The sequence below is a fragment of the Phocoena sinus genome, chromosome 20 (genome assembly GCF_008692025.1).
Source record: "Phocoena sinus isolate mPhoSin1 chromosome 20, mPhoSin1.pri, whole genome shotgun sequence".
NCBI classification, from domain to species: domain Eukaryota; kingdom Metazoa; phylum Chordata; class Mammalia; order Artiodactyla; family Phocoenidae; genus Phocoena; species Phocoena sinus.
The window spans coordinates 20477681-20499065 of NC_045782.1; the positions used below are offsets into that span (position 1 = coordinate 20477681).

The 21385-nt window shown below is 49.8% G+C and overlaps 1 protein-coding gene across 1 annotated transcript; it reads right to left on the minus strand.

Annotated features, from left to right (window-relative positions):
• Nucleotides 1–19725: 19725 nt before the first annotated feature.
• On the minus strand, nucleotides 19726–20665 carry LOC116746066 (elongation factor 1-delta-like). The gene is given in 3 exon segments (XM_032617293.1): nucleotides 19726–19935; nucleotides 19938–20411; nucleotides 20413–20665. Coding segments are annotated over 3 exon segments (852 nt in total). The 5' UTR covers nucleotides 20626–20665; the 3' UTR covers nucleotides 19726–19770.
• Between the last annotated feature and the right edge of the window lie 720 nt (nucleotides 20666–21385).

The following is a 21385-nucleotide window of genomic DNA, read 5'->3' on the forward strand; positions in this document are numbered from 1 at the left end:
AGACCCTCACAGTCGCTAAGGGCTGGGCCAGGTGGCTTTGCATCCCTCCTATTAACACTGTGCTTGCCCTCAGGAGACGGGTTTTCTGGGGAAAGGGAGAGTGGAGCAGCAACTTCTTTTGCCAGGTAGAGCGAGGCTGATCCAAAGTAATACTGTAGATCTAGGCTTCTCAAACTCTAATGGGCAACCACATCACCGGGACATCCTGTGACTGCAGGTTATTCAGAAAGGTTGGGGTGGGGCCTGAGACACTGAATTTCTAACAAGCTCCCAGGTGATGCCCAGGCTGCTAGTTCTTAGAATACACAGTGAGAAGGAAAGCTGCACGCGGGCTTTCTCTAGTTGTGCTGAGTGGGGGCTACTCTTCGTTGCGGTGCACGGGCTTCCCGTTGCAATGGCTTCTCTTGTTGCGGAGCACGGGCTCTAGGCACGCGGGCTTCAGTCCAGAGATGAGGATGGGAGCTGTGGCTCAAACACTAATGGACGCAGAGAGAAGAGGCCAGCCACCAGGCTGTTCAATGGTGTTTCCAAGCCAGCCCCAAGAGGGGGTTCTTTCTTTACACAGGAACTTGTGACACAGGGATTAAGATAGATGGCTCTGAAATTCCAACTACCCCAGTTCAGAATCCTGGCTGCCACCGTCAGTGCCCAGAGATGGAGATAACAATAGTAGCTACTTTATAGAGCTGTTGTAAGGACTAAATGAGATCATTCATTTAAAGCGTTAGCTCTGAGCATGTAGGAAGTACTTGATATCAATGTGAGATTTCTTTCAGTCCTCAAAGACAGTTTGTATGTATGCACAGGAAAAATATCCAGAAGATACTTTGGGTTTTGAAAGGAATATTTAATCTATTAAAGTTATAAATTTCATAAAAATCTAGTTCTTAAGTTTTAAGATTTAGCTTATAATTTTTCTTTTTCTGTTTATAAGTCTATCAAAATTTAGCAGTCTGTTTAAGGGGCTTTTGGATGATGTTTGTTTCATTTACCAACTTAATCAAACTCCTTCAAATATGTAAAATGTTATTTGATAAATTTAAAGTACTATGTTTTATTACCTGACTGATAAACCTTCCCAGGTAATTTTAAGTAATTCTTATAAATCTAAGAGAATATTAAATTATTTTAAATGTTCCATCACTGTATATGAATTTAATGATTTTTTTCAACTTAAAAATCACATATCTAACTCAATTATTAAATTACATTTTAGATTGGAATTAAAGACTGACTTGCTACTCAAATAGGCCAAATTCTCCAACATTACAAATACTTAATGGTACCAATATGTACAGACCCTTTAACATCTAAAAATATTCATCCTGTGGGTTTGAGTTTCTCAAACACTTCTGTCTTTGAGACTGAAAGATCTTTACGCACTAAGGAGATAATTATGCATTCCCAAGTAGTTTTGGGGGTCATCTTCTCAGACGACAGGATGTATAATAGTTACTGGCCACAATGCTGACTGGATTCTTATCAGTGGCACTGATGGAACCCACTAAGCTCCAGTCTAGATGCTGTGTCAGAGACTCCATGAATTAAAGGTGGTCATGCACTCCATGACCCAGGCAGGCTTCGAGTCTCTTCATTACTCAGTTCTTCAGTCCACTGCAGAAGCGGGCAACCCCCTCCTGGGCTACCTCCACATGTGATCGGACTTTGCATTTGTTGGCCTCTTGAGATATCGAAATCTCCTGTCTCCAGGCTCCAGAAACCTTTGACCTTGAGGAGATTCTGTAGTTCTGTTTTTATTATTTCTATTTTTTAGGGTCACACTTTCCTTGATGTTAAAATGGCATCCTTTGGAATTCTGGTTCTCTCCCATGGTTTGGTTTAACTTTGTGGTCACACTGCCAGGGTCATGCCCTGATGAATCAATGTTTGCACTAAATTATTATTATTGACACTGATTGTCTTAAAATGAAGACAAGGGACTTTCTGCAGACCCCTGGAACATTCAGGAGGATGCTGCAGAGTGATGCTCAGGCTACTTGGGTCCTGATGACCCCTGGTTGCTCCTTTTCTGGACATTTATGGTACAAAGGAATGAGTGGCTCAGGGGTTGGGTCAGAGGCCTTGGACAAGTAACTTCACTTCTCTGAGACTTAGTTTCCTCATCTGTATAATGGGGATTGTAGTGTTTCCCTTCATGGGGTTTTCAGGGGAGCCAATGAGATGGACAGTTTAGCATACATAGCACCTGGTACATTGTAAGTGCTACAAAAAGTTGTGTCCTTGTTCCTTGCCCTTCAGTCCATTTTCGAAATAGCAGCTGATTCCATGTATTTATATAGAGAGAGCCATAATTACAAGGCAAGAGCAAATCTAAGCCAACAGACCAGACATCCTTTTCTACAAAACACTAACCATACCCACTGTCACAGTGGCTGCCTGGCTGAGTGAGAATGTCACTCCGAGGGCAGGGGCTCTCTCAGCTCAGACCTAGCAGTGTGTGTGGATTGGCCTGGGGATGTAGCTGACCAGTTTCAGGGAGCCCATGGCTATTTGTCCACAGCCCTCCTTAACCCTACCTTGACCCCACTCTACTTTTGCTGCCTCCCCTGCAGCATCCTTCTCCTGGGGAGCAAACTGGCATCAGTAGGGTTGTAGAAAGAGCACAGGTTTTATTATTATTATTTTTTAAAAATATTAAAAATATTTATTTGGCTGTGTCAGGTCTTAGTTGCGGCACGTGGGATCTTTGTTGCAACACGCGGGAACTTTCATTGCAGTGTGTGGGGCTCTTTGTTGTGGCGCACAGACTTGTCTCTCTAGTTGTGAGGTGCGGGCTCAGTAGTTGCGGCACACAGACTCAAGAGCGTGTAGGCTTAGTTGTCCCGTGGCACATGGGATCTTAGTTCCCCGACCAGGGATTGAACCTGCGTCCCCTGCATTGGAAGGTGGATTCTTAACCACTGGACCACCAGGGAAGTCCTGAAAGAGTACGGGTTTTAGAGTCAGATAACCTGAGCTTGAATTCCAGCTCTGTTACTGACTGACAGTGGAGACCCAGGCAAGCCATTTCTCCTGTTTTCTCCTCTGCAGAATGAGTGTGATAGGATAATCCCTGCTTCATAGGCATGGCATGAGATTAAATGAGATGATGGGTGCAATAGCACTTTGCAAACTGTAAAGCCCTGTACACATGTTCACTGTAAGGACCACTGCAGTACTAAATGCCATTATTAAAATGACATTTTCCTTCTCCAGGTCACCTGCCTGGTGAATTTCTGAGAGGCAGCACAAATACCCCATCCACTGCAAAACCTCCTGTAGCCAGAGTGAAGCCTTCCCTTGTCCTTGCTCCCTCAAAGCCTATCAAAGTTCATGGAATACTGTAATCTAGTTAGTGGCTTATAGGTCAGTGTCTCCCATTACACAGTGAATCCTGGACTGTGTCTTTCTCTTCTCTGTCTGTCCAACATACAACAGGGCCTGTGTCAATGGATACTAGTTGAGTGAAAGAATGATTAACTCACTAAGGGCGTAGTAGAGCAAGCTGCATCCTATCCCCCTAAGAATTTCATTTTGAGCCGTCTTTCCCTCTGAGTCTTTTCCTGGACTCGCCTGCCCTGACACTGCCCCTCCCCAGCCTTCTCCCTCCCTCCTCATTACCTGCGTAGATGCATAGCTCCTTTTCCCTGCCTGAAGGATTAAATGCAGTGATGAGAAATATGTTTTCTTATTGTTTTAGGGGGTGAGGGAGGAAGAAATTGAATCAGAGGCAACAGTTTATCTTGTGCTAAAGGGATTGTGAGGACTCCGGGAAGCTGTGTTCTTACTGCACACCTTCCCCCAGTGTTGACCCCTCCTTTATTGGGAAGGTATAATTAGCGGGAACAGCTGGTGGCCACACATGTGTGATCGAATGGGGCTCCATGGCCTTGAATGGAATTCTGGTTCTGCTCAGGGACCACTTGTCATTGTAGGACCATGTGGGGGACTGCATTTCACCCTGCCTGCCAGCACAGCCCTTGCCTGGGCTTCTTAGGCATTGAGGTGCCACGGAGAGCTGCAGTAAGTAGGAGCGAGGGCGACCTGGTTCTGACATTGCTGGGTGTGCCACCTTGAGACCGTTTCTCTGTCTGAAAATAGGGATCAGGACAGAAATGCATGTCTCACATGGGCTGGATGGGTCCCATGACCTGGCCCATGCCTTCTACGCTCTAAAACCCAATTTTGTTCTTGGGCTCAGAGAGGTCCTGCCTTTGGGGCTGATACATACTGACAGATACATAGAAGAAGCAGATGCACACAAGCCAAGATGCTACCCTGTGGTTTATACAGAGAAATACAATGAAATGCCCTCCTGGGCAAGGCTGATGCAACAGAGATCCAGGCCCAAATGTGGACTCTGCCACTTACCTGCTGTGTGAATCTCTCCAAGTTGCAGCCTCAGTTTCCTTTTCTATAAAATGGGAAGAATAATAAAAACCTACCAGATAGAGTGGTATGAGGAATAATGAATTATTGTATGTTAAATGCTTAGCTCTGTGTGGCATTTAGAAAACACACCACAAAATGTTAGCTGTTACTGTTATTATTAGTTGGCCTTAAGTAAGCAAGTCTTTCACCCATCACTGGGGTAGGTTTTCCAAGAAAGGAGGAATGGTTCAGTCTGCTTAGCCAAAATGCTTTCTTCCAGGACAATAGCAGGGATGGGCATTGTCAAGGTTTGCTTCTAGGAAAACCATTTTTCCTGTTTATGTTGCTGACCAGGCTGCTGTAATACAAAGGCCATAATACAAAAACTGGGTTTCTACTTACTCAGCCACAGTTGCAATCTCACTTTGCCTCCCTGAGATTCCTCCTTAAAGGAAGATGATGGGTGGCTTCCAAACTCCTCACTCCTACCATCAGAGCCAGTCTGTACGTTGGGTTCCACTGGTGACATTATAATAATGATATGAACGGTAATATTTGCTGAGCACTTACTACACCCCAGGCAATTCTTCGAGGGACTTTATGTACATATTTGACAACAATCTCTGAGGCACCTTCCGTTATTATCCCCATTTTACGATGAGGAAACTAAGGCCCAGAGAGGTTAAGTAACTTTGCCCAAGGTCCCACATTTGGTTAGTTATCCCCACTGGTGTGGATTTATTATACAATGATACCCTTATACATAAGTCATTTTGCATACGTGGAAAGAAATCTTTAGGGTGAATTCCTCAAAATGGAAGTGCTGGGTCAAATTTTGCCAAATTGCCTTCCATATACATTTTGTCAATTCACACCAGCAAAGTGAGACTTCCTGTTTCTCCAAAAGACTATTATCAAACTTTAAAATTAAAAAAAAATTCCAGCTTTATTGAAGTATAATTGACAGTTTAAAAAAAATGACAGATGAAAAGCCATAGATATCCTGCTCCAGGTTTTGTGTGTTTTCTTGTTAATGAAGTTGAGGATCTTATCATATGTCTGAGAGCTATTTTTGTTTTTTTCTGTGAATTGTCTCATCATGTTCTTTACCCATTTTTTTTTTTTTTTTTTTTTTTTTTTTTTTGTACGCGGGCCTCTCACTGTTGTGGCCTCTCCCGTCGCGGAGCACAGGCTCCGGACGCACAGGCTCAGCGGCCATGGCTCACGGGCCCAGCCGCTCCGCGGCATGTGGGATCCTCCTGGACCGGGGCACGATCCCCTGTCGCCTGCATCGGCAGGCGGACTCTCAACCACTGCGCCACCAGGGAAGCCCTCTTTACCCATTTTTTAAACTAGGTCTTTGGTATTTTCTCATTCATTTCCAGTTCTTTAAGAAATTAATCCTTTTTCTGAAATATGTTTTAAAGTGTATTTTCCTTGACCTTATCATTTGTCTTTTAATTTTGTTTATAATTTTTTTCACGTAAAATAAGCAATTTTATGTAGTTGAATTTATTCATCTTTTCTTTTATGGTTTCTGGGTTTTGTGTCCTACTTATAAAGGTGTTTTGCCCACTTTAAGATTCTTTTTTCTTTTTTTTTAGTACATTTATGGTTTCATTGTTTATGTTTAAATCTGGGATCTGAGATCCATCTGGAATTTATTTTGGTGTGTGACCCCTCTAACTTAAAAAATTTCCCAGATGGCTAGTTCCTCAAATACAAAAAGACAGAGGTCCTTCATATTTGAAATCAAACCCAAACAAATCAGAGGCTGTGATTTGTTTGGATTCTCACAGATCATAGGATCCACAATAATCCTGGGTCATTCTGACAATTGAGAGTCTGCAGTAATGTAACATGTCCGCAAAATGACCTCCCAGGACCTAGTGAAGGCACAGGCACTTGCTACAAGAATTTTCCTGGGGGCAGGCAAGTGATGACTCTGATTAAACATCCCTAGAATGTAACATAGTTAACACTTAACTGAGTGCTGAGGGCCAGGCCCTCTTCTGGATGTGTTACAGGAATTTACTCATTTAATCCTCACAACACCACTAGGAACTAGTATTGTTCTTCCCATGTTACAGACAGGTTTGGAGTGAAGTGACTTGCCTGGAGTCCCCCTGAAGAGGGGCACCCCTAAGGCTCCACTGCCTCTCTTCGGGTGTGAGCAATGGTAGCACCCAAGAGACTGAGCCCAGAGCTCCCCAACCCAGTGCAGTAGGTGAGCCATGGAGACCCCGGTCTTCCCACAGGTGCACATCGGAATCTCCTGGGAGCAGGGAGGAGTTAACACATGAAAAAGCAAATTCAGGGTTATGATCTTTGAAAATGAATCTTTTTTTTTTTGCGGTACACGGGCCTCTCACTGCTGTGGCCTCTCCCGCTGCGGAGCACAGGCTCCGGACGCGCAGGCTCAGTGACCATGGCTCACGGGCCCAGCCGCTCCGCGGCATGTGGGATCTTCCCGGACCGGGGCACGAACCCGTGTCCCCTGCATCGGCAGGCGGACTCTCAACCACTGCGCCACCAGGGAAGCCCGAAAATGAATCTTTTCTTTGGAAAACAGAATTTTGTTTTGGAAAACAAACAAACCAAAAAACCCTCTATGTTTTTCATAATAGAGATCACAGAAAGGGTATGAGATTTTGATGTTGCTTAAACAAGGACATAATTTTAAAAAGTATTTTAAGAAACATTGGTTCAAACTAATTTGCAGAAGGGAAAAACTAAGTTGAAAGAGGTGTCCAAGGTCACGGGATGGTGGTTGGGAAGAATGCCAGCTTTGGAGTCAGGGAGGTGAGAGGTCCAACATCATATCCTACTAACTGCATGGCTTTGGGCCAGCCCACAAAGTCCTTGCCTGTAAAATGGGAAGGAAGGAGACCACTCAGCTCTCGGGGTGGGGAGGAGTAAATGAGATTTTGTAAGTGAAGTGGGTGGTCCAGCTCTCAGTGCATGGTGGGCTCTGTTATTGCTGTCATTGTTTATTGGAGGCAGAGCTTTAACAAGCAGACTCATCTCAGGATCATTGTTGGGTGTTCTGTCTGGCCTTGGCGGGACAGGTGTGGCTGAGTGAACCTCGAGGGATCTGTCACCTGCTTCCCTCCTCTGCCTTCTGCCCTTGCTCTGACCCTTCCCCGCTGCAGCAACCTTATCCCCAGAGTGAAGATGCAGGGTGCTCCTCCTCTGCAGGGGTGGAGGGAGAGGGGGCGCTGTGCCTATGAGGAGTTGGTCAGTGGGGGCAGGGAACCTGCCTTGGAGCTGCTCAAGAGCTGCAGCTCCTGTTTGGAAATACAAACTGCAGCAGATTTGTCATCTCTGGAGAGAAATTGCGTTTGGTAATTTCAATGTTTTTCACGCTTTGATGCTCCGTCTATTTAAGGGGAGGGCAGAGGGTGCGGAGGGAATCTAACTGGGCCTCAGTGAGTGGGAAATGGAGGCTGAAAAGTGAGCAGGAAGAACAACCGAGGGGCTGTGGTGGCCATGATGTTTTGGAAAAGGCTCTTCCCTGATCCTGGCGAGGTGGGTCTGGACTCTGGGGCTGAGATCTATTGTATGGGCCATCCTCTAGTCTGGTAGTGGCTGGGTGGCAGCCTGGGCACACCTCCACTGCGTTTACAGAAGCATCACCAGACCTCAGCCAGGGGCCAACTGGCATAAATCCAGGCCTGTCGCCCTCCCTCGTTGGTGGTCTTGTCTACAGGTGGGGGCTTGGGCAGATGATATAGTAAAATAATGCATCAGGCTGGAAAGGCCTCAAGTCTAGTGGTTAATGTTCTCTCAACTGGTAGATAAGAATAGTTACAAACACCTTGATAATAGCACTTTGTGCCTGGTCCTACTCTAAGGCCTTAGATATGTTAACTCATTAATCCTCACAGCAACTCTATGAGGAGAGTACTATTATTTCCTTCATTGTGTAGATGGGAAACCTGAGACCCAGAGAGGTTAAATGGCCCAGGGTCACGCAGGAAGTTGGTGGCACGAACTCGGGTCTCTTGACTCTAGTCCTGGACTTGTTGCTGACTGTCACCTGTGAGGTCAGTCCAGCATGGACCCTCCAAGACCAGGTGTGGTGTAAAGTGGTGGGAAAGTAACCAGGGTATTCTAAATAAAGGAGAATTGTTGGGGGTCCACCTGGTTAACCATGGGGGCTTCCTGGAGCAGGAGAGATTTGTGGAGCAGTCAGAATGATCTGAGAGGTTTACTTAGGTTGGTGTGGTGGGCACCCCAGACATGTGACCCTGTGTAGGCAACGGATGGGCATCTGGAATGCGATGATTAAGCAAAGGGGACTTCAGGCAGCTTAGCAATCCAGGAGGCTTGTCTGAACAAGAAGGGGAATAGACATTGGTGAGCAGAGCATTAGCACCTGTGTTTGTTCATCCATCCATCCATCCATCTATCCATTCCATCCATCCATCCATCCATCCATCCATCCATCCATCCATCCATCCATCCATCAAACATTTCTGAAGCCTCTTCTTCATAGCAGGCCCTGTGCTGGGGATATAACAATGAACAAGACCTAGTCCTGGCCCTGGAGCTGATTGCAGTCTTTGCAAGACAGGCTTGTAATAAAGTCAATTATAATGTTATGTGATAAGGCTGTTGATAGTTGGAGGTATCAGGGGACCTGGGAGCTCAAGAGGAGGGGCATCCAGCCCAGGCTGGGGGTGGAGGGATGGTTAGGGAAAGCTTCCCAGAAGAGTTGACTTCTGAGCTGAGATCTGATAAAAAGTAGCAGTTCCTCAGGTTGGCACAGTAGAATCCCCTGGCAAGCTTTTAAAAAATGCTGATGCCCAGACCCTATCCAGACCTACTGAGTCAGAATCTCCCCAGGTGATTCTAATGTGCAGCCAACAGTGAGGGCCGCTGAATTCCAGGAAGAAAGGAGGAGCTGTTGGGGAAGGGGATAACAGGGTGAGATAGGGATGGCATGAAGGTGGGAGAGAGGGTGGCGTGTTCAGGGGGCTGCAAAGCAGTGGACAGAAGGATGAATGCAGGGAGAGCTGTAAGGGCTGCAGATGGGGGAGATTGGGCACACACCCCACACCCCAGGTCCTGGGCAGGAGTCTCCCTGCTGCAAGCCCACCCCATGCCCAGTACCCGTCCTGAGGGTGCTGGCTGCCTTGGTGAGGGGCAGACATTCAGCTAATACTTCTGTTTTTATCACCACCTCTCCATGAAGCCACCAGCCATCCTGCCAGCTGTGCGCAGAGCCTACCTCTCGGAACGGTGCTGGATCAGTAATAAAGAGCCCTGGACTCTTAGGGGCAGCTCAGGACTGCTGGGAGGGCTTGGAGGTCTCGGGGTGGATGGCCATTGCCTGTTAGAGACCCTGGAACTTGGAGAAACCCTTGGAGGGGGCCGATGACCCACCATGGCAGCCCAGAGCCCAGGGCAACTGGAAAGTTGAGGGCATGGCCCCTGGAGAGGGGAGGAGGGAAAGGGCTCACTGACTGACTTATGTCCTGGTTCAGGCAGGTGTTTTCATGTGGCAGTGGCCCTGTGCATACTGGGCACTCTGTGAAGCCCTGTCTTTGATCAGGTTCTATCTCACAGACTCCTGGCACTAGCCCTGAAATTCCAGTGCCTTGAGGTCAGACAGATGTGAGTTCTGACCCCAGGGCTGCCGCACATCTGCTCCTCTCTGACCAAGGGCAAGGGACCTCTCTCCTTGAGGCCTCGGCTGCTTTATTGGTAAAGTGAGGTTCGAGGTCCTAATCTTGCAGGGTTTTTGGATTGAGACTTTGCGCACACGTGTGTGTGTGTTTGTGTGTGTGTGTGTGTGTGTGTGTGTGTGTGTGTGTGTGTGTAAAATGCTCGGCACACAGTACAAGCTCAAATGCTTCCTCTCACTTATTTTCCCTGTTGCACTCTGGCTTTCCCCAAACATTGATCCCAGATATTAAATAGCTCTGGGTTTTCACAGCTGTGCCTTCTGAAATGAGATATCAGGTGGCTCCGGGTCCTGTCCTTTTTCCTGTCTCAGGGTAGGGCTGTGGGCCCCCTCCTGGGCCCTGATCCTGACCATCTCAGACTGGTTGCCCCTCCCCGCAACACCTAGATATTTGTGCCCCACCCGTAGCACCTTGCCATCGATGTCCCTTCCTACAGTTCTCCTGGCCCTGGGAGGTGGACCTGGAGGACATGTGAGGTGTGGATTTACAGGTGAGGGCAGTTCATACCTGGAGGAAGGGTGAGGGGAAGTTGTGGAGGGCATTGCTGAGCAGAAGACTCTCAGCAATTTAGGAAGGATTCTGAAGAGATGCTTGTTGCTAGGTGACCAGCAGGGGCTGGGGGAGAGGCAAGGAGGACTGCCTCTCCCCTGTCCCTTTTACTGTTAGCTTCTGGGTGAATGCCTGCCGCCTCTCAGGTCCTGTCCTCCTGCCTCCTCTTCTCCTTCTCCCCTGTCTCTCCCTATCTCGTGCCATTAAAAGCAAATGTGTGCAGGGATGGGACAAAGTCCCTGTTAGTTGGCTTGAGGTTTTTCTTTTCTTCCCTTTTATCCAGTATTAATATTTGTAGTATATGCTGTGTGTATATATGTTTGAGTGGGCATATTTGTGCATCTGGGGTGTACATGCACATGTGTATGTGTGACAATAAGAAGGCAGTTTACAGAGGGGTGGCTGTGGCAACTGCTTCCCCATATTGTATTCTCATCATGTACTAGGCACCTGCTACATCCCTGTACTGAACTCATCACCCTGAATCCTCATAGCCATCCTGGGAAGTAAGCAATTATGACCTCATTTTATAGATAAAAAACAGAGGCTCAGAGATCTTAAGTGGGTTTGTTCCCACCAGAAAGTAGAAGAGCCAGGGTTTGAATTCAGATCTCCCTGTGCACTCCAGCACTGAGTGACATTCCATAGCGACAGGGCTCCCCAGCTCAGTAAAGCCATTCCTAGTCTCAGGAGAAAGGCCGGTGCAGGGGCAGTACCCTGGCCCAGGACTCAGCAGGCCTGAGGTCTTCTCTCAAGTTTGTCACTGATGACTCATTGTCCTAACCTGTGAGTAGCCCTGTCGAGTTTGTGCCCATGGTTCTCTCCTTGGAAGTGGTCAGGTCCCCAGCCATGACCCGACTCCTGTAGGTCTGGGGGCTCTGAAGGATCCCCTTAGCCCAAGAGCAGGCCAGCTCTGTGGGATTCCTAGGATAGACCCCTGAACAGAGCCAGACAGAAGCTCGCCCTTCCTGTCCTCCTGGTGGTTCCTGGGCTGAAACAGACAGATGTAGAGTACAGTTGATGCAAGGGGTCTCAGAGCTGGAGCTTGGGATGAGCCCAGCACTGTGCGAGAGGTCTGAGATGCAGCCAGGGAGCTGACTTGTCCACATGACACTGGGGGATCCAATGGTAACCATCACCAGTCCACAGGCATAGATTGCTTCTTCCCTGATGAGGCGTCAGGGGTTCTGACCTTGGAATCCAGGGCCCTGAAACATGATGAATGTGACTGTTTGGATGAGGGAAACTCAAAATTGGAAGGACCATCAGGAAACCCCTCATCTGGCTTCAGAATTCCCTCTGAAGTGTCAGGCAGGGTTCCCTGCTCTGGTGAAAGATTGGTTGATGGCATCTGGTAACCAATAATCCTGACTCAGCACAGGCCTACTATGTGCCAGGGGCTCTTACACATGCTGCCTTATTTAAGTGTAATTGCAGCCTTGTGGTGGGTATTGTTAATCCCTGCTCTTACAGATGAGGAGTGTGAGGCACAGAGAGGGTTAAGTAATTTACCCAAGAATCATTGGATTAGCTGGCAGAGATGGTTTGGAACCCAGTTGGGCCATCCCTAGAAGAACTTGCTCTTGAATGTGTGTGGAGCACTGAGCATGTCTCTGGCTTTGCATTGAAACCTTCCGAAGCGATACCACATTGAAATCCTTTCAGATATCAAATAAGGCAAGAATTATTCCTCCTCCTTAACAGATGAAGAAACTGTGACTCAGAGGAAGTGGCAGATCTGGGATTGGGACCAGGCCATGCCAGGAAGAAGCAGCTGCGTTAAGGCCCTGTCCTGGCCAGCGGGGTGGGCACAGGCTAGCGACTGCTCACACCAGCTTTTATGGGCTGCTTAGCAGTGGTTCCTGTTGGCATGGGCAGGTGCTCCCTGCCAATTAGGCAAAAGAGCAGTAAGGATAATTTCTTTATGCAAATAGAGCTTTGAGCTGAAGGCAGTGGAGACGTTTGTCTTAAGGAGATGCTCTGCTTTCTGCTTTGCTGCCCTTGGTCTGAAGATTTCCCCTGGGACTCCCCCCACACCACTGGCTCCCTTCCAAAACTTGCTATGCCCCCTTCTCCACTCCAGGCAGCCCTGAGGGTGTGATGCTGTGCCCACTCACTCCTCTCCCCTACCCTGACCAACCAGGACCAGAGCATTTGGACCTGGGCTTCAGTTGCAGCAGGAGGGATTCTGGTTAGATCCCAGGAAGCACTCAGACAATTAGGGGTTGTGGGATGGTGCATGTAGGATGGGAGCTTTTAAGACCTAGAGTCAGCAGTACGGACAGTGAAAGGGATGGGGGTAAGCGGTGACCCATGACCTCTGACCCTGTGCTGGGGGTTGGGCTCTGACTCAGGGGTTGTATGCTGGACTTGGAACCCCCTGCCCACATCCCCGCTCTGAACCTGCTCCTAATATCCTTTAAATGGATTCCTCCCAGCTTCAGGGTTTGGGGGTGAGTTTCAAGATCCCAGAGACAATCCCACCGAGAGACTCTGACACCTCCCCGCCCTACCCACTTGCTTACAAAGAGATTTCAGGTTTTCTGAGCAAAGCAACCTCCTTCCCTGACTGCCTGTGGGGGGCAGCCTTACCCCACGCACCCTCTGCAGAGCCCTGTGGAGCCTGGCTGCTCTAAGGGTGAGGTGAGGGCTCCTGGAGGAAGAGGCAGAAGAGCTGGGTTCCTTCTTCCTGTTCCTGTGGACGGGAGAGGAGGGAAAATCATGGCCTGAGAGTAGCCAGGGTACAGCTGGATATGTGGGTGGGGCACCTGGGGATCCTGGGGGCCAGGCTGGTTCAGGGGGCAGGTCCTCACCTACATTCCAAAGCTCTCCAGGGCCAGGCTGTGGCCATGCTAGACCCCGCTCTGCAGGACCCTAACGGGTGCCCTGGATAGGCAGTTTGGATATGGCGATGGGGAGAGGAGGTGGGAGTCGGGCAAGCTGGTCATGGGCAGGGAGAGATGGGGGCCCTGTGGCAGGGCGTGTAAGGCAGGGCGTGGCCTGTGTCCAGCCTCTGGTCACCTCACTGCCCATCCCCCAGGGTGTTCAGTCCCTGGAACCCAGAAATGCAGGGGGTGGCAGAGACTTTGGGCTCAGGAAGACAAGGCTGGTATGGGCTGGAAGTAACAGGGAAGGGAAATGAAAAGACACTGTTCAAGACACTGTTCAAGTCCCTACCAACCAAGAGACCTTGGGCTTTCTGGCCCTCAGTCTCCTGGTGCGCCTATGGGACCGAGGATGCCGGCCCCCACTCCTATCCCCTGCCGCCCGGGCTGCTGAATTAAGTGAGAGGTGAGTAAAGTGCTTGACACATAGCAGGTGCTCACCCAGGGGCAGCTCCCTCTGGCCATCTTGTTCAGAGAGGCCGACTCCCTGACCTCCTTTTTTCTACCCCTCAAACCACAGCTCTAGAGAGGCAGTGTGGCCTCATGGTTAGAGCAGAGTCTAGTGCCCGACTGTCCTGCTTCACAAACCCTCACAGGCACACACTAGCTAGGGGTCCTCGGGTAACTTATTTAACTTCCCTGGGTCTCACTTTTCTCATCTGTAAAATGGGATAATCGTTCCCACTTCAGAGGGTTGCTCTGAGGATAAAATGAGTTAATATGCCTAAAGGCACTTAGAATAGGGCCTGCCCCAAGTCAGCCCTCTCTAAGGGTGTGTACCATTTTCACTATTAACTGTTACATTCCCATACATCTGCATGACCCTCAGGTTCTTGCAAAACTTTCCCCCAAATGTGCTGCTTGAATTCCCCACAGCAGCTTCTGAGACAGGCCTGCCGGGAGTCCCACCCATTTTATAGGTGAGCACACAGAGGCTCAGAAGATGAAGTGACTTTCTCATGATCCCACACCATCCCCTTCTTTTAGAAGTGACTCTTAAGCTCTTTTTAGTGTGTATGTGGCCCTGAGTACCCTCCAGCTCACCTGCAGCCTGGGACCCCCGGCCACGCGGCCTCAAGTCCTGGGACAGTGAGGATGGCTTCTCTTCCTCTGGGTTGCCCAGGGCCATCAATGCCTGTGGGTTTGGTGCAACAGGCAGGCAGGTTCAAGGCTCCTGGTTCAGGATTGGGACCGGGGTTTGGGTGGCTGGAGCTGAGGGAAGGCAGGGCGAGGTGCACCTGTGGGGCCCGGTTAGGGATTTCAGCTGCCTCTGAGGCCTGGGCTTCCCTTGAATTATCATTTGCAGGTGGCTGGGTGCCCGGGGTAAGATTTTCATCTGACAGGTGAGGCTTATCTCCCAGAGCTGGAGAATTGACTCTACAATTGACCAGGATGTTTTACCTTTGATGGGGTCCCCTGGCAGTCTGAGTCCCGGCTCAGGGGGCAGGGGTGGCACTGTTGCTCCCAGCCAAGCCTCTGGTCCTTTTAGTCATGGACTCACATGGAGCCTCAAACCCAAACAACAAGGGGAACACTGTCCAGTGGGGGTGGGGAGCAGGTGACTCCAGAGTCAGACCTGATTTGAGTATCAACTCTGTCACTGAGCAGCTGTGTCTCCCTGGCCAGCTTAATTAACCCCTCTGATCTTCCATTTCCCCATCTGAAAATGGGCCTAACGGTATCCATGTGACATAGTTATTGTGAGGAGTAAATAGGATAATGGGTGTAAAGTGCTTAGCGCAGCACCCAGCACCCTTGTAAGTGCCCAGTTAAATGCTGTCTTTACTCATAGTCTATGAATGTGATGCTCTGAGTGCCTACGCACTGCCTGGCTCCAGGAGGATTCTGCCCTTGTCCCTGTTGCTGTGCTAGATCTACAAAGGCTTGAGGACCACACTTCCTGAGGGCTCCCACCCCAGGGAAAGGGCAAACTGCTCTGCCACCCAACCTTTACTGAGCTCCTACTAGGTGCTGGCACTGTGCGTGCCAGTAAGACCCTGCCCTGCTGCCAAGGAACTCAGGTTCCTGGGTCCATGGTTACGTGCCAGGTTGATGGGGATGGTAAAAGGAGGTGCGTTGCAGAGGGCACTGAGTGGGGGGAAATGAACTTCGGGGTGATTGTGGGTGGCTTCACAGACGGGTGAAACCATCCTCATTTGTACTGTGCATTAAAGCACAAGAAAGATTTGGGGGCAGGGTGGGTGGTAGTTTTCCCGAAGACAAAATAGCGTTCACAAAGGCCTGGAGGTAGAGAGTTTAGGCAGCTCCTCCACTTTTCCACGAACACTCAGAACAGCTCCAACTCCAGCAGAGGGACACATTTCAGGCTGGGGGACGCAGAGCTGGGCAAGCTGTTCAGAGAAGGCCTCTTCTCTCGAAAGAGGCAGTGGGAGACCAGGTTTGACAAGACTGGCCACAGGATCAGGGAGCTCGGGAGGTGGCCCTTCTGCCTGGCAGAAGGAGGCTTATTTAAACAAAACAAAAATAGGAGGGTGAGGGTAGAGGAGGAAAGCAAGACCAGTCTGTGCTCTCGCTCTCCTGTACTGGGTCAGAGGGTGAGGGTTAAGGGGGTGTACCTGGCCCCTCACTTCTGGTGGGGGCAGCAGCCCTGGGATGAGGGTGCACGATGCTGAAGAGACACACTCAGCCCACGTGGCAGAGGGGCCCAGGAGCCCAGTGTTGAGGGGAGTAAAGGACCTGCTCTTCGAGCTTGGAGGGCTTCTTAATCAGTTTTACAAGAGGCCTCCACCTCCACATGTCTCTCCTCACCAAGATTCCCTGGGGAGGGAAGAGGAGAGGGGTGCCGCCGTCCAGAGAGTTTCCCCAGATCCTCATGCCTGCGGCGTTTGCCTGGGCCCTGCTTGCCTCTTGTCTTCCCAGAACCAGAGCTGTGGAAGGGGTGGGGTGCCTGCCTGCCAACTGCGGATGCTGGATATCTGTGTAGTGGGGGTGCTGGGTGGCAAGAAGCATGAGGGAGGGTTGCCATACACTTCCTAGTTTTGCCACTTACTAGCTGGGTGGTAAAGCATGTCCTTTAAGCCTCCAAGCCTCATTATTGGTATCTACAAAATGGGGCAGTAATGCTCACCATCCGTAGTCATTCTGACGATGAAATAAGATCTAGAGGAGAAATCTAGCACAGGCCTGGCAGATCCAGTCTTCAGCTTTGACACACACTGGCCTAGATGATGTCTCAGAGAAGTGTCAGGTGAGGGGTCGGCCTTGGTGAGGTCTGTTAGCAGGTGGGTAGGTTACTAGATGAGGCCATCCATCAGCCTTTGGGGATGATCTCATCATGCCTCTGCTTATAAATCCATAAAATGGGGTTAATAATAGTACTTACCTCACAAGGTTATGTGAAGATTAAATGAATTATAAGTAACTGTGTTTGACTCTGTTAATAAATAGTGCTTAATAAATATTAGTCATTATTACTGCTTTTGTTATTCAGTTAGTTAGCTGTTGAGGCAGAGTCTCAAGCCCAAGGATTTGGTTGCGGATATCAAAACAGGGGTCTAGAATGGGACTTGGCCTCAAGAAGGAGGCAGAAGGCCACAGAAACCAGGGTCTAGGTGAAAGTTGGAACCTCTAGGTCATGCCAAGGCCTGGATAGGTTATCAAGTCTGGGGTGTGTGTGTAGGGGACTGCTCTGTGGCTCGTTGTAACCTGCTCCCACCCCTTCTGAACTCTCCCAACACATTTCCTGCTCGCCTTGGGTTCCATCCAGAAGGGCCAGATTCAGGTGGCCGTGCTGGGGACACCTGCATCCCAGGCACCTCCCCACTGGGCTCCTACATGGTCAGGCTCAGAAAGGAGCAAGCCCAGCCCTGTGGGGAGAGGTGATGTCAGAGAAGTGGAACTTTCGTTCACCTACGGCTTCAGTGGCTCGAAGCTCCTCCCTTTCTCAAGAGGGGCTGTGCTGGGAGAGGCCTTGGGGGCTTCCAGCCAGGACTGGGGCAGGAGACAGCAGCCTCCAGGCTGGCTGAGGCTCTCATCTAGCTGGCATGTGTGGTAATGACCCTTATTACCACAAGCATCTGTTTGCATCCATTGATGCATGGAAGAATAAGACTTTGTTGGGTCGGGGGGACCCAGACCTTTAACTCTGTCCACAATTGGGGTTATATATTCAGAGTTGTGTCTGTTGGACCAGTGGAAGGAGCAGTAGAAGCCAGGATGCTGGGGGACAGAAGGGTCCCTGAGAGAGAATTCATCACAAAGGGCTGAAGAGGTCTGGTCTTGAGGTCTGGCTGCTGTAACATGCCTGAGGGCTGGAGGGGTAGGGGTTCTGAGAACAGGTGTGTAGCTGGTCACCAAACCCCTTGGGGGAATTCCCTGGTGGTCCAGTGGTTAGGACTCCTTGCTTTCACTACCAAGGGCCCGGGTTCAATCCCTGGTCGGGGAATTAAGATCCCACAAGCCACGGAGTATGGCCAAAGGAAAAAAAATGTACATGTTTAAAAAAAGAAAAAACTCTTGGAACCCAGTGACATTGGTAGCCTGAGTGTCCCCAGAGGGAAAAAAACTTTGTGTGTGTTGACTGAAAGGGTCATTTCATTTAGTCCCTAACCCTTTGGGAACCAAGCAACACTGCTGTGGAACCCCTCCTGCCTGCATCTGAACCTAACGCTGATTGAGGGAAAATTCTTCCCACCCTGCAGGAGAATGCTGAGTACTTAGCACAGTGCCTGCTTCAAAGTAGGTGCTCCAAAATACTTGGGTAAAGTAATAATAAGATTAAAAAAGAAAAAAAACCCACCTCATTTAGTGGAGGGTTTTGTCATAGCAAATTTGCAGAGCAATCAAGAGAGTGAAAACGCAGATCTATTCATGGGTGAGCTACTTCCTGGGGCTCTCAGATGCCGGGAGAGAGTTTGCAAAGGATTGAATCCCCCAGTTGGCAGATACTCCAGTCTGATATCGCTAGGAGCTTGGAGCTAGCGATATTTGGGTGTTGTTAGTGCCATTCACACCCACAGGCTGGTGAAGAAAGGGCTCTCTCAGTGTTTTCTGATGAAAGAAGGGTGGTGTGCCAACTGGAGAGATAGATGGAATCTAAGGGGAAATGGAAGTCATAGAGATAGATGGAATCTAAGCAGGGGAAATGGAAGTCATTTGGCTGCACTGCGAAAGCATCACACGTTCACTGCTCACGGGGTTATTCACTTTTCCTTTCTCTTTCCTGCTAAGCTTACTGATGCACGGGCCCAAACCTGTTCATGTGGCTCTTGCTGTCTGGTCGCCCAGTGAGGAAGGATCAGCGGGCCTGCCAGCATCCAGACTATGGGAATTGTCTCTGAGGAGACTTGACAGTCCAGATAGACCACAAGGGGTTATTTCCTCTCCTCCTTTCCCATCTTCTGGTTCCCAGTGCCCTCATGGTCTTCTCTCTCGCCTTCTCCTCAGCAATATAAGATCAAAAACTGTAAATTATTCATTCACAGTTGAATGGAGCACATTTCAAAGTCAGGGCTGCTGGGCATCTTGGTCTCAGAGTTGCCAAGGGTGAAGGCCCACATGTTTGGGTCCAGCAGCTCTGTCAAGTCCCGGCCCTGACATCTGGAGCCAGCCCTGCCTGATCCCTGCCCTTCCCACCTGTCTGATTTCCTCCCTGACTTCCCTGTCCAGAGTTCCCTGCCCCACCTTACCCCAGAGGAAACCCAGTATCAGTGTTACTACCTCCTGCCGTGCGGGTGTGTCTGTGGCCTCCAGGGCTACTGTTCCCCGGGATTCCCAGGCTGTCCCTTCAGATGGGAGCAGGGAGCCTGCATGTTTGAGAGGAGTGCTAAGATGAGCCAAGCACCGGACCAGTAGTCGTGCTAACAACCACTACAGCAAACATTTGATGCGTGTGCCACGCATGTCAGGCACTCCTTTTAGCACTTTTTAATGTAACATCCCTATCTCACCCATAACAACCCTAGGCGGTAGATACTGTTTCTAGCCTGGTGTAACAGACGAGGAGACTGAAGCTCACAGAGGTCAAATGACTTGCCCAAGGTCACACAACCTGCAAGTAGCCAAGCTGAGATATGAATCCAAGCATCTGATACCAAAGTCCAACGATGTACCACTCTGCTAAAGCATATGCTAGTTCATTTATCCTTACACTGACCTCACGTACAGATGGGGAAACTAAGGTCTTAAGAAGATAAGTGACTCATTCTAGGTCATGTAGCTAGTGAGTGGCTGAGCCAAGATTTGTTTTCTTGTTTTTTTGGAATCTCAGTCTTTATTGGCTGCAAGGCTTCACACGCTCAGGCCAATGCCAGGGCTCAGATCTTGTTGAAAGCAGCAGTGTCAATGCTCTGCACATGCTCCTCGAACTTGGTGATCTCCTCTTCCAGCAGGTCTGTGCCCACCTTGTCGTCCTCCACCACACACAGGATCTGCAGCTTGTGGGTGCCGTAGTCCATGGGCCCCAGCTTGAAGGCCCCCCACCCCAGGTCAGCCCATCCAGCTGGATGGAGCGCATGCAGGCCTCCAGCTGGGCCATGTCCGTCTCGTCATCCCAAGGCTTGATGTCCAGGAGAATGGAGGACTTGGCCACCAGGGCAGGCTTCTTGACCTTCTTCTCAGCGTACTGCTGCAGCCTCTCCTCCCGCAGCCAGGCAGCCTCCTGGTCCTCCTCCTTATCGCTGCCGAGCAGGTCAATGTCATCGTCCTCGTCCTCGTTGTCCTCTGTGACGGTGACCGCCTTCTGGGTGGGGCGCTCCACTTGGTGCATGGGAGACACGTGCTGGGTCTGCGGAGCTGTGGCCGGGTGGGTGGGCGAGCTTTTCTCTAGTGAACTCAGCCAGGCCTCCAGCTTGGAGACAGCCTGCAGCAGATCCTGCACCACCCCTCGCAGGCTCTGGTTCTCCACTTCCAGGCTGGCAATCCGGATGACAAGCTCACTGTGGTCTCCACCGGGGCCCACTGCAGGCCGCAGGGCCTGAGCTTCCAGCCAAGGACTTATGGATGTTTTCTCTGGCTCTTGTGACATCATGGAGGATCGTGCTGGCGCCATTCTCCTGGTGTGAGGAGCCAGCCACGGACCCGTTCATCTGCTCATAGAATTTCCTTTCTGCATCATCATATTTGAACTTGTCAAACCAGATCTTCTCGTGCACTAGAAAGTTTGTGGCCATTTTCACACCAGCCAAGGACACAGCGACCAACGAGGAGGGCTCGGCGTACGCAACGGCAGAGGAAAGAGCCTGAGCTAAGATTTGAATCCAAGACATTCTAATTCAGAATCGATGTCCTTTGTACCACCTTCCCTGAGACTGATGGGTGAGCTGACATTCTAGACACCCTTATGAAGGGAGGGATGAAAGAGACCCACTTGCAGACCCAAGGAGACTCAACCTGTGTGCTGGGTGGGGTGGGGGCCCCAGGGAGCCCTGGATGATGATGGATCCAGGGTCTGGAATTTCTTGAGCATGAATGTCAGCATATGTGTCCGTGATACAGATTCAATCTAATGCCACCCTCATTCAGAGATTCAGAAGAACTGACAAAGGAGAGAAACAGAAGCACTTCCTATCTGAGCTGTTGCTTACCAATGAGCTTTTATCTCCAAGTAGCAGAATAATCATAACCCATAGCTCCCGCGTGTGGCTGATTAGCTTTGCTGCAAATTTCATTTGATTACAACACGAAAGTCTGTCTCTGACTTTGGTTGCAGCTATATGGCTGCTTGCTTACAACTGAAAAAGAGAGGTAGAGGGACCAGTAAGACCCAGGAGCATCAGATAATGAGGTTGGTGCTTTAAGAGCATGTTCATCAACAAAGACCATTTGTGTGGCCCCATCCAGTGTGCAGAGCCACTCTGTATGTCATCTTAATGGGTCATCACAGCAACCTGGGGCTTTCTTCCCATGGGGCGGTGGCCAATAGTTTCAGCC